Source organism: Leptodactylus fuscus, chromosome 1 (genome assembly GCF_031893055.1).
Source record: "Leptodactylus fuscus isolate aLepFus1 chromosome 1, aLepFus1.hap2, whole genome shotgun sequence".
In the NCBI taxonomy this organism is placed as follows: Eukaryota; Metazoa; Chordata; class Amphibia; order Anura; family Leptodactylidae; genus Leptodactylus; species Leptodactylus fuscus.
Genome location: NC_134265.1, coordinates 309,767,550 through 309,783,417, shown reverse-complemented (window position 1 = coordinate 309,783,417; position 15,868 = coordinate 309,767,550). Strand labels below are relative to the sequence as shown.

General features: G+C 40.6%; 1 protein-coding gene across 21 annotated transcripts in view; it reads right to left on the bottom strand.

Annotated features, from left to right (window-relative positions):
* Positions 1-15,868, bottom strand: part of SORBS2 (sorbin and SH3 domain containing 2) — a 218,724-nt gene that overhangs the window by 94,376 nt on the left and 108,480 nt on the right. For 9 of the 21 annotated variants that reach the window (XM_075258828.1, XM_075258933.1, XM_075258964.1 and 6 more), the window contains exon 1: positions 3,800-4,069. In XM_075258828.1, the coding sequence (XP_075114929.1) occupies positions 3,800-4,061 (262 nt within the window). In that variant the 5' untranslated portion in view covers positions 4,062-4,069. Of the gene's footprint in view, positions 1-3,799; positions 4,070-8,478; positions 8,529-15,868 lie in introns of those variants that run through there. The other 12 variants (XM_075258987.1, XM_075258861.1, XM_075258853.1 and 9 more) reach the window with 3 other exon arrangements.

The window sequence follows — 15,868 nt, the reverse complement described above, 5'->3', positions numbered from 1 at the left end:
CACCAAGTCCTTCACTCTACAAGACTTACTAAGGACTTCTTCTTAAGATGAGTGAGAGACACTATAAATGGATTCCACACAGGGTGCAACCCAGCCTAAGGCCCTGCTTACTGGTTCATTTTCATATACAGGGGAAGTGCATTGGAAGTGGCAGTAAATCAGTGAGGGAGGTGGGGTTTTTTCTTGTTTTCTTCGTAGCACCTTCAGTCTTAATAATTTTCATTGACAGGACAACCCCTTTAAGCAACTTTGTAAAAGCATCTATAAGACAATTACTGTCCATGCCCTAAAGAACGAATATATCATTGTAGTGGATATTATGTTATAGAATACTGTTGTTTTTGTAGTTTACTATAATAAATCAAATATACTTCTAGACGGACTTTAGCCTGACTATGGATTAGGTGACAAGCAGAGTGATGGAGTCCAGATATATCAGCCCCAGGTTTCTGATATATGTGTGGTCCAGGGCGGATCTGGAGTAGGCCTCAGCCCAGGGGTAGATCCTTGGCTCATTACTGACCCATAAAAGTTTGCAGAGCCTGCATTTTATGGCAGTTCCATGAGGTGAAAGGAGGTGTGTGGTTCTGTCCTGTAACCCTGATCCGATGAGACTATATTGCTCCAGTTTTGTTCGTGTGGCTGGAAGTAAGCCACATGTATAGTTAGGTTATCTGTTCTATTTAGTTAGTGGCTCAGACAAGCAGGTATTTATTTTGTTTTGCCTGAAGTTAAGGCTGCATTTTGTTTTGCTCATTTTGTGCCTGAAGTCCAGGTTTATTTATTTTCCCTGGTTTTTTTTCTAAATAACTCAGTTTGCTGCATATTTTCTTTCCCTGTCTTGACGGTTTGGGGCCACACCTCTGCTTCTACCAAGCTAATCCCCAACAAAATATATATATATATATTTATAGATACATGCTTTATTATGATCATTTACTGCAATATAGCAGGCAGGCTTCCACCATACATTATGTGTGCATGGACCCAAGTACTAAAGCTAGTACTTACAGAAATAAAATATATCATCTAGCTGTCACTCAGCGTGTTCTCGCAAATACAGCACAATAGTGGTGTGCTATTAAATACTTACAGTAAAATAGCCTGGATTATTGACACATTTCGGTGTCAGACATTCAGCAGCCATAAAGCTTTTGTTGCTACAGTAAAAAGGTAATATATTTCTCCAGTGTTACATTTTTCACGCAGTGACTCATTTTTTGACATTTTCAAATAGAAAAATATTGCATCCAAATGTATAAAGATAGGCCGTGATTCATCATTTTCTGAAAGTTCTGTTATGTTTATGCGAGTTTCATCTATCAGGGCAAATATATAAGACTGTCCATGTTGCAAAAAGTGAATCAGAAGCAAGATTACTAAATAAATTTTATATAAGTAGATTAATAAATGATGGGAATATATTAATAACATATGAATACTATATTATAACCCACATAGAACAGTCTTGTTACATATTACAGGCCAAGTTATACATAAGATGGCATAACTACCGCCATAGCAGCAGAGGCAGCTGCCACAGGGCCCGGGACATTAGTTTTTGATTTTTTCTTAATAGGTCGTTACCGGCTGGAGTTACTCCAGCCGGTAATGGGCCCTATTTACTTACCGATCCTGACAGGGCCGGGATCGGTAAGTGACACCGGGGGCCCCACAAACACTATCATTATACTCGGGGGTCTTTTCAGACCCCCGAGTATAATGATCGGAGGCCCGGGAGAAGAAAGAAACATAAAAAACACTGTTACTTACCTCTCCACGATCCGGGCAGCCTTCAGGCCTAGTCGTCTGACATCTCTTGACCCCGGCCTGCATCCCGGGTCATGTGATGTCTGACGTCATTGAAGACAGACTACAGCGGAGGCAGACAGCGTAGGAGCCGGGAGATAGGTGAGCAACAAGGCTTTTTTATGTTTTTCTCCCCCTGGGTCTCCGATTATTATACTCTGGGGTATGAAAAGACCCCAGAGTATAATGTTTATCGGTGTCCACAGTGGGACATAATACTGTGTGCAGGGTCCACTATGGGGTACAATACTGTGTGCAGGGGCCACTATGGGGATAATACTGTGTGCAGGGGCCACTGAGGGACAAAATACTGTGTGCAGGGGCCACTATGGGGCATAATACTGTGTACTGGGGCCACTAAAGGACATAATACTGTGTGCAGGGGCCACTATGGGGCATAATACTGTGTACTGTGGCCACTAAAGGACATAATACTGTGTGCAGGGGCCACTAAGAGACATAATACTGTGTGCAGGGGCCACTATGGGGCATAATAGAGCATGCAGGAATGCATAGGAGGGGGTAGGTTCAGGTCTTCGGTGTCGGTCAGGGGGAGGGGGGGCATGTCAAAAGTTCAACGCGGGGCCCCGCCATTCCTAGTTACGCCACTGATTATAGTTATTAATGTTTACAGGGCACAAGCACCTCTGGCTACAGTTTACATAGAAAAAGTACAGGACTTGGGTTCCCCAAGCCCAACCATATAAGGGGTCCTACCTTTCAACAAATTCTAAGAAACTGGCCATAGTACCCTTCTGCTGGACCATCACTGGTATAGAGCCTAGGGCCACCAGAGGATACTCTAGTACTCAGATAAACCAATCATACACCGCATAGAAATATTGTAAAATTGCATATATTATGTATTATTTGTACAGGTGTAATGTCAAACACTGTATTATACTGCAGTGCAACACTAAAGCTTATCAACAGATACAGCCTTATCTGCCGTGGATTTTGCTGCAAATCCTCCATAAATCTGCATGTACTGTATACACAGTTTGATGCAGTTTTCAACCGATGCATTGCAAAAAGTGAACTTTCTAGCAAAATAATCAAAAAACTATTTTGATATACATTAAAAAAAATTCTGTCTCATCACAGAAAACTGGGACCGAATCTCTACAGCAAAAAAATCTGCGGCGTATGTTGGAAATCCACTGCAGGAAAAAGCTTGAAACAATGTAGTGGGTTTTTTTTGTTTTTTTTTTTTGGGGGGGGGGGATTTCATTGCAGAGGGTGAAATACACAAAAATCTGCAGCAGAAATTTGACATGACAAGTATCAATTTTCACTGCAGATTTTTTTTTCTGTGGCATGTGGATAAGATTTACTTGCCTACAAGTTTGTTTTTTTTTCCTGAAAATCTGCAGCATATCTGCAATGTGTGAGCACACCCTTAATAAAGTAACAGCTACTCATTTCATCTGTCGGTAGAACGTAAATGTGGCATTCTTCCATAGAAAATATGCACGGTATGCACAAAGTGTGAACACACCCTTAATATGGAAACTGCATTGGTCATCAGTTAACTGGAAATGCAGCATCACAAAGTCATTAAAATAAATTGTTGTCCATAAAATAGCACTTTTAGCCTAAACAGTAAATTGTTGTAATACATGGACATAGCAGGTCTGCCTAAGCAGGAGCAGCATAGGTTTATAGTAGGGTCACAAGTGGGGGACCCCCTTTATGATGTCCATATGTTAGCTATATCAGTTCTTCCATAAATCCACTGTGTCTGCAATATTCTACAATCTTTAGGGCATGGAGTATAGGACACAACACATCACATTTATTCCATAATAAAAGGTTTTGTTTTATTATGTCTACTGTATTACACAATACAGTATGAAATGTTATATACGAGTATACACATCAGCTGAAAGCTAAATACCAGATAACACAGAGTGTTTTACAGCAGTCAGGAAAAGTGAGAGGTGCAGTAAAAAGTTTAAGACCTTCTCTGTTGTTTGGTTAGTTGCTATACCTGAAGCCAACAGATTTGGAGAACTTTGTACTCTCTTCACAGCTGTTAGTGTGACAGACATTGCAGCGCGTTTGCGAGCACATCCACCGCTATCTGGAAGCACACAAAGTGATAGTGATGCAAGCAAAACACAGACACAGCAAGCACATGCAATGCGCAGCACCGCCATGTGAATATGTGGCATTTTAGTGCAAGAACAGGAGAAGACGGTTGGACAGAAATACACGAGGGCATGTACAGTATTACTGATGTACGTGTACATGGCGTAGCATATATACTCAGCGCAAACATTTCATGAAAGAGTAACCATATAACAACAGTACCTATGTGAGGCCAAGTACTAGTGAATTGCTATTTGTTATTCACTTACCTTGCAATTACAAAACCAGGATTTATGCAAGCAAGTTTTTCTATACAAGCTTGACTCCATTGGGCGATAGTTTGGAAGTAGAGGGAGGGAGAGACACCCATGGCACAAAATATGAAATTACTGCTTTGGGAATTTGTTTTCTGCTCAGATATGAAAAATGGACATTTTTGACTTGCCGCTTTACACCTAACAGGCCCCCGTTTTCAAGCAATCCATGAAAATGGACAAGCATGGGAAATGACCTAATTTTTGAGGGTCAGTTAAAATGGGAGGCCAAAAAAAACCCCAAAACGAACGGCCCGCACTCACATACAGTGAATTTAATGTAGCCATGTGACCACCATGGTCATGTGAATATAGACACTGTACACTGAATGATCAGAACATACATGATATGGCTTTATAGGGTTACTACAAGTTATCTCCTATGCCCAGTACCCCCACCAGTCACAGGAATGGTGGCCAATGTTTGCCCATATGAATGACAGCTGAGCTGTGATAGAATGGTATGGCCAATGCACAGTGTACAGATCCATCTGCTTCCGGCTGCGTACACCGTGCATATTAGATGATCATTAGGGTTGGTAACTGCCCACTAATCTCATACTGATCCTAAGGACAGGCCATCAATGTACAGTATAGCATCGAACAAACCAGGGTACGCTTGTATGCTTTAAGCAAATAAGGATATTTTAAGGCTAATTTCATGACTTCTCACATGCCTGACAATAGCAATGAATATGGGCGTAAAACTGACAGGTTGTAAGCTGCAATAGTCGCAAGGAATTACTTCTCACATTGTAACAGACAGCATAACAATGACACGTCTCACCATACTGGAGCTGGGTGTCAAGTCCTTCATTCTAAACAACAAACCCTTCACAATTCTTTCCTAGACGTGACAGGCTCTTAAATGACACTTTAATGTACTTTTCACCACAAATTACATGGCTAACCATTATTCCTCTAACAATATACAGTAATACACTTTCACTCCCGTATATGAAAATTATGTCTATAATCATTTGTATAATATAATAATATAATATAAATATTCTATAATTATTTCCTATGAAATGGGCAATATGTGGCTCTTTAGAAGAATATGGCATAATTAGTAATGGTCCCAAATTTTTCAGAAACTATCCCAGCAAATTCAGATCTGTAGAAATGCGGTGCTTAAATGTTACTATGTCACCAGCCAAAAAGTTATATGGCATGTGGCTGTTAATATCATGTATTCACCTTTTAAAATGACCCGAGCTGGCGATTCAATGGTCGCCCACAAGGATGTCTTATATGATCATGGCAACCAACCAGAAAACCCCTTAGGGCCAGTTCACACGGGGCAAGAGTGGGCGGACTTTGACGCTGATTCCACCTCAAAATCCGCCCCCCTCACAATAGAGGTCTATGTAGACTGCTACTGTTCTTTTTCGCACTTGCGGTTTGTTCCTGCTCGCGCAAAAAAGAAGTGAGCTGCCCTGTCTTCAGGTGGATTCCGCGGCTGAATCGTGACACCTCCCTCTGGACTAGGTCCATTCATTTGCGCCTAATCCAGAGCAGAAAGCCGCGACAGAATGTGTTCACGCGGAACCTCGTGTGCACTAAGCCTTAAAATGTATGTAAATCAACATAACAAGCCCCTTTGTGTAATCCTGCAGGGGTACTGGGATTTCCTTTATTCCTTACTTGCAGTGAGGGGATATCGTCACTCCATAGGGAGAGAACCACCATTGGAGTGACGATATCCCCTAAACCCTGTCTAAGCCTCTCACCTCTGCCAGGTCAGTCCTCTCTGTGCCAAGCTGATGAGATGCAAGAACATCGAAACAGCTGTCCTTGGCTGAGAGACTGTATCTGGTATAATCCCAACATCATTGCAAACAAAGGCCTCTGAGAAGGTCGGCATGATGATAAAGGAGCGCCCTCTATTGGTTTGCTTGACTGAGACTCTGTCTTCCTAATTACATCATGGAAGATAGATTTGCACATTTTCAGTGAGCGCCCTCTACTGGTGTGCATGCCTGAGGCACTGGCTTCCTAATTACATCATGGAAGTCAGATTTTCATATTCTTCCCATGTTACTTGGAGTGGTCTAGGTTTGTCAATCTCACAATGTAAAGGTCAAGATGTCTACCCAAACATTTATTTTTATTCATTTTTCTCCATGACAGATAAGATTCTGATATGGTAGAAAATGTGAATCAATATATTTTCATTTTGTAACAGACAGTAAAGGCCAAATTCATTTTTCATGTTGGTTGTTTCTCTCTGTATTTTTGTGCTTTACCCAGAATCCTTTAATTCCTGTGTTATACCCTCTAGCTACCAAATACATGTATCTTAGTATGTGCAGTACACTTAATGTATGCCAGTGTTATAGGTCCTCACTTTATGTTCATCTGCTTTATGTTCATCTGCTCAGCACCTACACTTTCTTTGTGAAGGCATCAGAGCAGATAAAAGCATGGCGGAGCAGACAAAGAGGAAAGCTTTATAATCAACATACTGTATTATTTACAATAAAGATCCAATGTTGCATAAGAACATCATTCTCATGCGATATGCCCTAACGCATTTGGATTTGTATCACATGAAGGTTGATGGTAAGTTTCCAACTCTGTTGCTCATTTCTTACTTCTATATTGACCAGTTCCTGTCTGCTGCTTTCCTGGTAGTCTGGATTTCCCAGTCAGGCATCCTGCTTGACAGTTCTACTTTCTTGTGGGGACTTGTGGTGCTTTGCCTATGACCATCCACATTGACTTCAATCCCGCTTACCCCTTCTACCAGTGCCTGAGTAATAAGGAGTAGGTAATCACAGTCTGCTGACATGTTTGTTCCTAACTTTGTAGTCGCCGACTTGACTTTTGTATGTGACCTTATAATCCTGTCCGCCTCCTGCCCTGTCCGCTTCATTTATGTTGTGACACAACCCTGCTGGTCTCAGTCCTGGCACCATCTGATCATGTACTGGTGTCATCTGTTGTTGTTAATGTTCTTGTATAGTGGGTGACGGGTAAATACCAGCGAGTTCCTTCTCTGCTCCTGCATTTAATCCCCAAACCAAATAAGTAGCAATCCAGGGATTCTCCGTCATCTCCAGAACAGTGGGCGACAATACGTATGCTAGGGATGGCAAGGTTTTATTTATTTTTTTCCATTAGAGCCAGGCTGGATTAGCCATGACCCTAAGTCCATGTAGATCACAGTCAATGGTCACAGTCTAATGGTACATATATAAATAAAGGCAGGGGCAGCACAGATTGTGCATCCTAGCCCTCACTCCATGACAACATGATATAGTCATGTATATTCATGGCAGCCACCCCAACACAGAGGCAGCAACCTCTTCTGCATTTTTGGGACATTTTTGGGACAAAGCCCCTAAATTGAGCACCATGTGTCAGTTCACTGTGACAGCTTGATTTATATAGTGGCAGCGTTCTATACAAAGCAACCCAATACAGTGGTACATGTATGTGCTGATGGGATGTAAACATATGGATCTTAAGAAATGGTTTAAGCAGCTTCACAGGTTGACCTCCACTTTTCCAAAATAAACTGTATGAAAGATACTAGCTAGAAAGTTAAGTGTTGCATATAGAGATTTACGTAGGCCTTCTGGGACTAAAATATTGATGGCCTATTCTTAGGAATGTAGAGTATGGGTGCCAGATAACATTGTCACAGTCGTCACATGGTGGGTGCACATCCAAAAGGTGGGACTGACCACATTTACAGAGAAATCCAATAGAATACAATATAGAAGCACAACATTTCTTTGTGGTATACTTTTTTGTGTCACATAATATCTATAAATCACCGTTTATAAGTGAATCTTGTATACATGCTCATCCGTAAATAAACCACTGCTTATTCTTGTTAACATTCAAAGAGCATGTGCTATAGTATTGTATTCTACTATCCTTAGGATAGGTCGGCAATATTAGATTGCTGGGGGTCCAACACCTGGAATCCCTACAGATCAGCTGTTTGAAGTGGCGACAACTCTCAGGTGTGAGACACTTTGGCTTCACATGCCATGTGACATCATGTTCATATGGGACTGAGCTGCAAATAGGACATGTGACATTCAAGTGGATGGGGCTGAGCTGCAATATCAAACACATCTGCTATATAATGTACATTGCTGTGCTTATTGGATAGAGAACGCGTTTCAGGACCCCCAGTGAACTAATATTGATGACCTATCCTAATAAAAGTAATGGATAACAACTTAGTTTGAAGGGCAAATGAAAACACAGGTAGAGATAACATTGCTATATACTAGTCAGGTCATACCTGTATTCATGTTGATTCCTCGTGGTTAAAGGAAACAGACTTCAGTTTGCCTATAGATAAAAAAATAACATATAATTAATATAATAATATATATATAATAATTTTATAGCAATTTTTAGTTAATATTGAATATAACTCTAGGATGATTGTCATTATAAATCCCCATGCAGACAGACTGCTTCTGACTTTTGTGGGGAAGTTAGCTCGGGAGAAGCAGTGGTGCGGACCCAAACATTCAAGACAGGGACACAAAATATTCAGCAAACTGGTTTATTTAGAACAAAACAAAACAAAAAAAAACCCCAGGAAAATAAATAAACCTTGACTTCAGGCACAAAATGAGCAAAACAAAATACAGCCTTAACTTCAGGCAAAACAAAATAAAAACCTGCTCGTCTGAGCAATTAACTAAACAGAACTGATAACCTAACTATACGTGTGGCTTACTATCAGTCACAAGAACAAAATAAGCATAACTTTGTCTCACCAGACTCAGGGTTACAGGACAGAACCACACACCTCCTTTCACCTCATGGAACTGCCATGAACTGCAGGCTCTGCAGCCTTTTTCTGGCCCAGTAATGAGCCAAGGATCTACACCTGTGCTGAGGCCTTCTCCAGATCTGCCCTGGACCACATATGTCAGAAACCTGGGGCTGATATATCCGGACTCCAGCATTCTGATTGTCACCTTCTTATACATTGAATAATATAGTATATAGTAGTGTCCTAACTAATAGAGAGTAACATGCACTGACTTATTTACAGCACTGCTAGCTCAGACTCCTAGTGTGCACTGTAGCTAAACTGCATTCACAACTCTGCCATAATGGAGCTTGGCTAATAAAGCAGCCAAATGGCAAAATCTGTTGTAAATAGCAATCTGGTAAGCATACTTTTGTAAGTACGGACTTACTGTAAATATCACTTACAGGTTATGACTGAACACTGGCTTTAAAGTGAAGGTCCATCTTTTAACACCATAGCTCCCCCTAGTGGTGATTGGAACTGCACTGGATGGGGTGATGAAGTTATACAGTGTATTCAGGTTTTTAAAATTCTTTGAGGCTCTGCACCCCTCTGTACTTGAGCCTCATTGGCAAGTTTCTGAAAATGTGTTTTTCAAGGAAATGGTGCATGTATCTAAATGTACCGTCCTCCACACAGCACTAGGGCTGGTTTAATATGAATATTCCTGTTGAAAGGTTCCCTTTAAAGTGGGAGTCCTTTTTCTTGTATGAAAAAAGAAAACTAAAATTAGTGTTAAAAAGAAAAGTACATGTAATAGGAAAGAAAAGTGAATATTCATCTTAAAAGTATGCCTTCTCTATACCACTTACATAAATAGCAACATGCTTCACAAAGTGGCACTTTGCATTACATACTTATGCTATATATTACCTTACATAATTTGTACTCTCTATCAGAAAATTAATGGGATTCTTCTCTTTATATGGGTCATGTGATCTCACTTTGACAACCTGAGAATAACATGCCTATCTGTTCTCTCAAGGGTGTTCCCATCTCAGGGTGGGGGCTGATGGCACTCCTATCACTAGCTAGTGCTGATTATAACACATCTCCTGTCATACAGTCATGATGAAGGAGATCACAGTGCAGCCAACTCTATATTTAATTAGGAAAATAGAAAGAGCAAAGGATAATCACGTTGTTATCCAGAAGGCAGAGATAGTACGGTCTCTAGCTGCTCAAGTGATGCTGTGCCGAGTCATCATGGGATTGAGGGAAAAATACAGAAAAATGTGACATAATATGGAGCCTGATTAGAAGCACACACAATAGTAAACTGCAGGGATAGGAAACAACTTTTCACCAGACTGCTTCTTTAATCGTATAGGTAACCACACAGAGGACAGCTACGGTTTCTCATTGAAGAGACACAGCGGTGTATTGAGACTTATTTTTCAGGCAATGTTTCATGGGAAAACAAGTATGTAAAATAACTCCTACCAGCCAAACCTCAGAAACACGGGCATTCACTTCTCAGAGAATTCTTATAGCCAAGTACCAATTACCGCCACAGATTTAAGGGAATGCTCCGCTTAACTATCTCTCTGTCACTTTTATGGCACAGTTTTGTGCCAGACATCTTTACCTGTTAACATCACAGCATAAAATCCACATTTCCCACCATCTGCTCCCAACTAGTTTACAGAATAAAAAGAGCCATTCAGGGGAAATCTGAAGGGAATCAAAACACAGAGAGAAATGTGATAGCAAGTAGCTAAAATAGTAATATACTATACCGCATAATAAAGTGATCAAGATGTCGGACTCCGTTACTCTTGTCTAAATCTTAAGCATCACATGGTTAACCTAACCAACAAACGTCTTATTGAGTGATACAGCCCGTTTTCCCTAATACTAACCACAATACATGGCTCCGGCTCACATTTACATTTTAATTCCATGGTTTCTCTTGCAGACACATAAAATCTAAGTATATACATATGGAGAGCTGTGGCCACACAGCGTTCCTAATGGTATCAAGGAAAATGCTTGGTATTCAGGCGGAAACTCATTTATACGCAGTTCACATATCTTAAGCTGTCTAAAACTAGAGCGAGTCCAATCATTTCTGTTCTGTTTTGATAAAGTTTCTTTGATTTCAACCTCGGCCTAGCAAAAGAGCTACAAATTATTATTGAGGATCCCACATTCTTGGAGTGCTTGCAGGCTGCTAATGGAGACAGCACTAGTGCTATTCTTTAAGACAATGTAACTTAACCAGCAGTGGCATCCGTGAAAAAAAAAAAAAAAAGCTTCTGGAACTCAACACTGCTCCAATTCATCCCTGGCAGTCAGGATGATCTCTTACATGTGCCAGCGGGACTTATTTACAGCCTCCCCAAACCACAGCTAAAGAAATGGGGATTATCAGCACCAGTCTATGGCTTTTGGCGTTAAACTAAACTAAAGAGCAATAAATGTGTTAAACATCCTGTCTATAGAGAACGCATGCCTCAGGTTTGCCACATTGTAATTTGTCAGCTTATTCTACATTCTTATGATGATACTGTGGTTTCTGGATTCCTACCATATATGCTTTTATTTTATAATCCTGTATATGACCAGAATACCAATAATAGCAGCATTTACTCTGAATTGTAAAACCATGAACACTGCAATCACAAAAATCTTCAAGTTACAACAGAATTTCTTATACCGGACTATAGGCCCTGTCCTAAAGTTTACTATTTTTACAGACTGTCCAAGAAGTGAACTAGGTTTTCTGATACGAAGCACCAAATTCCCGGACTCCCTTAACATGATTGTTATGGTAAGTCATCAATATCTGATCAGTGGAGGGCAGCGGACCTTCACCTGGATCAGCTGTCCGGGGTACATTTGATTCCTGTACTACTGTATATAGTGCATGGAACCAGAAGAAGATGGCTCTGTGCACTGTATAAAAAATTTCAGATCGACCCCTTCAAGTATAACCTTTCATATATTCATTAAAATCTCTACTATTTCTATGCCAACAGAGGCGGTCCTATCATTGATTCGCAGCTATCTCTGTAGGTAGTCAAAGAGTCACTAGGATGTCAATCACTGATAGGATCGCCTACCTGACTTCTCAGCATATGAAAAGCTGAGATTAAATTAGAAAATTCTGCTTAAAGGGGTGTCCAAGATAAACTTCTTTTTTTTTTTTTTTAATATTAGGCTGGGTAAGGTGAAGAAAAAAACCCAACAAAATAAAAACAAAAAAACCAAACCATGCTCACCTGTTCCCAGTACTCCCAGCGCGGTTCGCTCCTGCTGCTTTGGTTTTTCTCTTCTGGTGGAAGTTACCACTGTACATGACCACTGAGGCCAAACAGAAGTAAGGAACAGGACAAGAGATGTCATAGTGCGATGGGGACTTCTGCCACAAGGAAATACTAATGCAGCAGGTTAAGACCGTGCAGGGAGACACTGGAGCACAGGGGACTGGAGAGTATGTTTTTTTGTTTGTTGTTTTTTCTTTTTTTCACCTTCTCTGGCCTAATATATATGTGAATTATTATCCTTTTCCCACAAAGTTATAGATCTAGCTGCTCAGCTCCTTCTATAACATGTTCCCTACATATTAAATAATATTTCTTATGTGACTGGTTCTCTTTAAGAGCCAAATACACATTAGATTATAGTTGGCCTAACCCATTAATTTTGACAGTGCTGGCCAGCCGGCTAGTGTATATAGGGATCTCCAAATTTTTCCCCTGACAGATAATGTTGGGGACAAGAAGGATTGGGCAAGTTGATTATTGCCCTGTTCTTCTGCTGGTGGCAACCTCTGCTATTGGCCAAACTGATAGTGCGTGTCTATGGGAGAGTAGGGATTAACAGCTGTTGCCTGAAGAGAGCTACTGAAGGTATAAGGGCATGTGGCAGGTTTGGGGGGTCACACATACATAACATAAAGCATAACTCCCAACAGTCTCAGATTCAGTGGGACAGTCCTGGGTTCCAGGTCCTGTCTCGGTCGGTGGGAGGTACATCCTAGGTGACTATAGGGGTGTTATAATGAGTGGGGGCACAAATAGAAATGGAAGGGATTGAACGGAGTCCAAATAGAAATGGGTGGGGATACATTTGCACCACCCATTATGTCCCTCTTTCTGTCCTTTGAATGTTGGGAGGTACGCATACAGCAAAAATTGAAAAAGTAGAGAGAGACATGTCTCTGAAGCTTGTCTTTACTACATTTACTGTGTAAGGAAAGTCAAGGTAACCGGGAGCCGGAGGCAAGCATGAGACTGGGGATATTATTTTAAGTGCTGTGAAAGTATTAATACAACAAGCTGGGCAGTAAACCAGCATTATCTGCCAGCCAGTATTTATAGCCTCTGCAATCTATTCATTAAAATTCCTTCTCTTGAGTTATTTTGATACCTCATACTTCCTTGGTGAGTGGCACTGCAGGCCTCTCACAGCAGATACAGGCGGGGATACTTTTACATATTTTATGAAACACTAAGGTAACTGAGCACGAGCTTTATTCATTATTGAGTAGATGGCTGGATTGTTCTGTTCTGACGATGATATTCTTGTAGAACATGAAACACTTCAGCTTGACTGATAATGGCTTTATTTAAAAAGACAAATCTGTCCAACTCTGACCTCGTGTTCTAAACAAACATCTTCTGCGGCGCTAAAGATGCTCGCGTTATCTCTATGGTCCATAGCTTACGTAAAGAAGCGCCTCTAGGGTAGTTCTAAGTGGTGGAAATAAAGTTTGTTAGAGAAGAACTTGTGAACTAAATTCATCAAAGTAAAAGCGGAAATAGTAGGAAGAAAAACTAAAGAACAAAATAAAGCAATCCATGGGAATAATTCTTAACAATGTTTTACCAATATTACAATATATGTTACTGTGTAACATTACTAATATGCAGGGAACAACAATCCCAGGCCAGTGGTACATTATATATTAATGTCTGCAGATATAATTCTACACAATAAATAAAATATCTAATATACCTGTAAATGGAGCATTAGGATATGTCCACATGGGATGGATTTACAGTAGAAAGCTCTCTGCGGATTTACTTCAATGTACAATAGCAGCAAAATAGATATCGAAATAAATCTCATCCACACACTGTGCAGTCCTGCACCGCACACACTCACCTGCCCTGTGAGTTTTCAAGGCGCAGCACATGTTTTGGGGGTTTTTGATGATACAAGCACTATATGACCACTCCACTTATGTTGTGGGTTTTTATCATGGGAATGAAGCAGTGGACCTGTACCACATCGACTCAGCCTTATTCTGTGATCATTTTCTATCCACCAATCTGAAATTTATGCCCTATCCTGTGGCTAAGGCATTACATGCCTACATGGTAAGACTTCTTTAAAGAATATCCATGACCTTTTTCTCTGTGAAATAAATGTGCAGATCTTCTTAATAATGTTGCTCTCTAGCTTGCCTGCCGCTATTGTAAATTATGGTACAATACATCCTAATAATAGACCCCTTGGTAGCACAGTTATGTTACTTTCTGTTATGCTCCTTCTTTCTAAAACATTTATATACGCTATGGTAGTGTATCTCCCAAAAGGCCATATTTCTTCTACCACTAGCATTTAGAAACACACATTATACCAATCCTGAAAAACATTAATAGCCAGTTTTCTGTTACATTTGTATAACTATAGTCAGGTATTCTAGGATTACTGAACTAATATAACACACCAATCTGCTGCACTATTACAAGGTTAGGCCTGGTTCACATTTGCGTTCGGTATTCTGTTTGAGGAGTCCGCTTGGAGACCCCTCGAACGGAATACTGAACGCACTAAAAAGCAGTGAGGAATGAAACCACATGGACCCCATAGACTATAATGGGGTCTGTGTGTTTTCAGTGTGGTGTCCACACGAGTCATGCAGAGAGAAGTGCTGCTTGAAGTATTTTTCTCTCAGCATGATTTGTGCGGACACCGCATGGAAAACACATGGACTCCATTATAGTCTATAGGGTCCCTGTGGTTTCACTGCTCACCGCTTTTGAATGCGTTTGGTATACCATTCCGGGGGTCCCCAAGTGGACTCCCCGATGTGAACCATGTTTTAGATCCAGTCCTGCCATGGTTACATCTATCTTATGGTTATATACCACCATATAACCCCACCTTTACTTTTCAAGGTCATCCATGTTCACTGATTCCAACTTCCTGTAACATCATTCAGAAACTGGAAACATGTATGAACAAGGCTCATTCGCCTATGTGTTTAGTCTACAGAGTGTTAAGATGCACGCTGCATTCTCTTTATATATTTGTTATCCAAATGTCTTATTATGCAAAGTGTCATAGAAGATAATAGTGCTGTATACTGCAAATAACAACAACTACAATACACTTGCAACCTGCTTAGCGTTGGAATTTCCTGAATTTTCTAGTCTTCAGATTTTAACTGTAAACAGATAAAGATTTCTATACAACTATACTTCCTTGTGAAGAGCTGTAAGTTGGAAGTTTAATGTACTTTTAGCATTTTAATATAGTCATTGAATGGTGCAAGGTGGGTCTGAGTTATTGAGAATTTCTGGCCTCTTACTAAATCAGGAACACTCCTATAAACCAGAATTGAATTCTATGCCACCAGGGATGGCATCAGCACTAGAGATGAGCGAACACTAAAATGTTCGAGGTTCGAAATTCGATTCGAACAGCCGTTCACTGTTCGAGTGTTCGAATGGGTTTCGAACCCCATTATAGTCTATGGGGAACATAAACTCGTTAAGGGGGAAACCCAAATTCGTGTCTGGAGGGTCACCAAGTCCACTATGACACCCCAGGAAATGATACCAACACCCTGGAATGACACTGGGACAGCAGGGGAAGCATGTCTGGGGGCATAAAAGTCACTTTATTT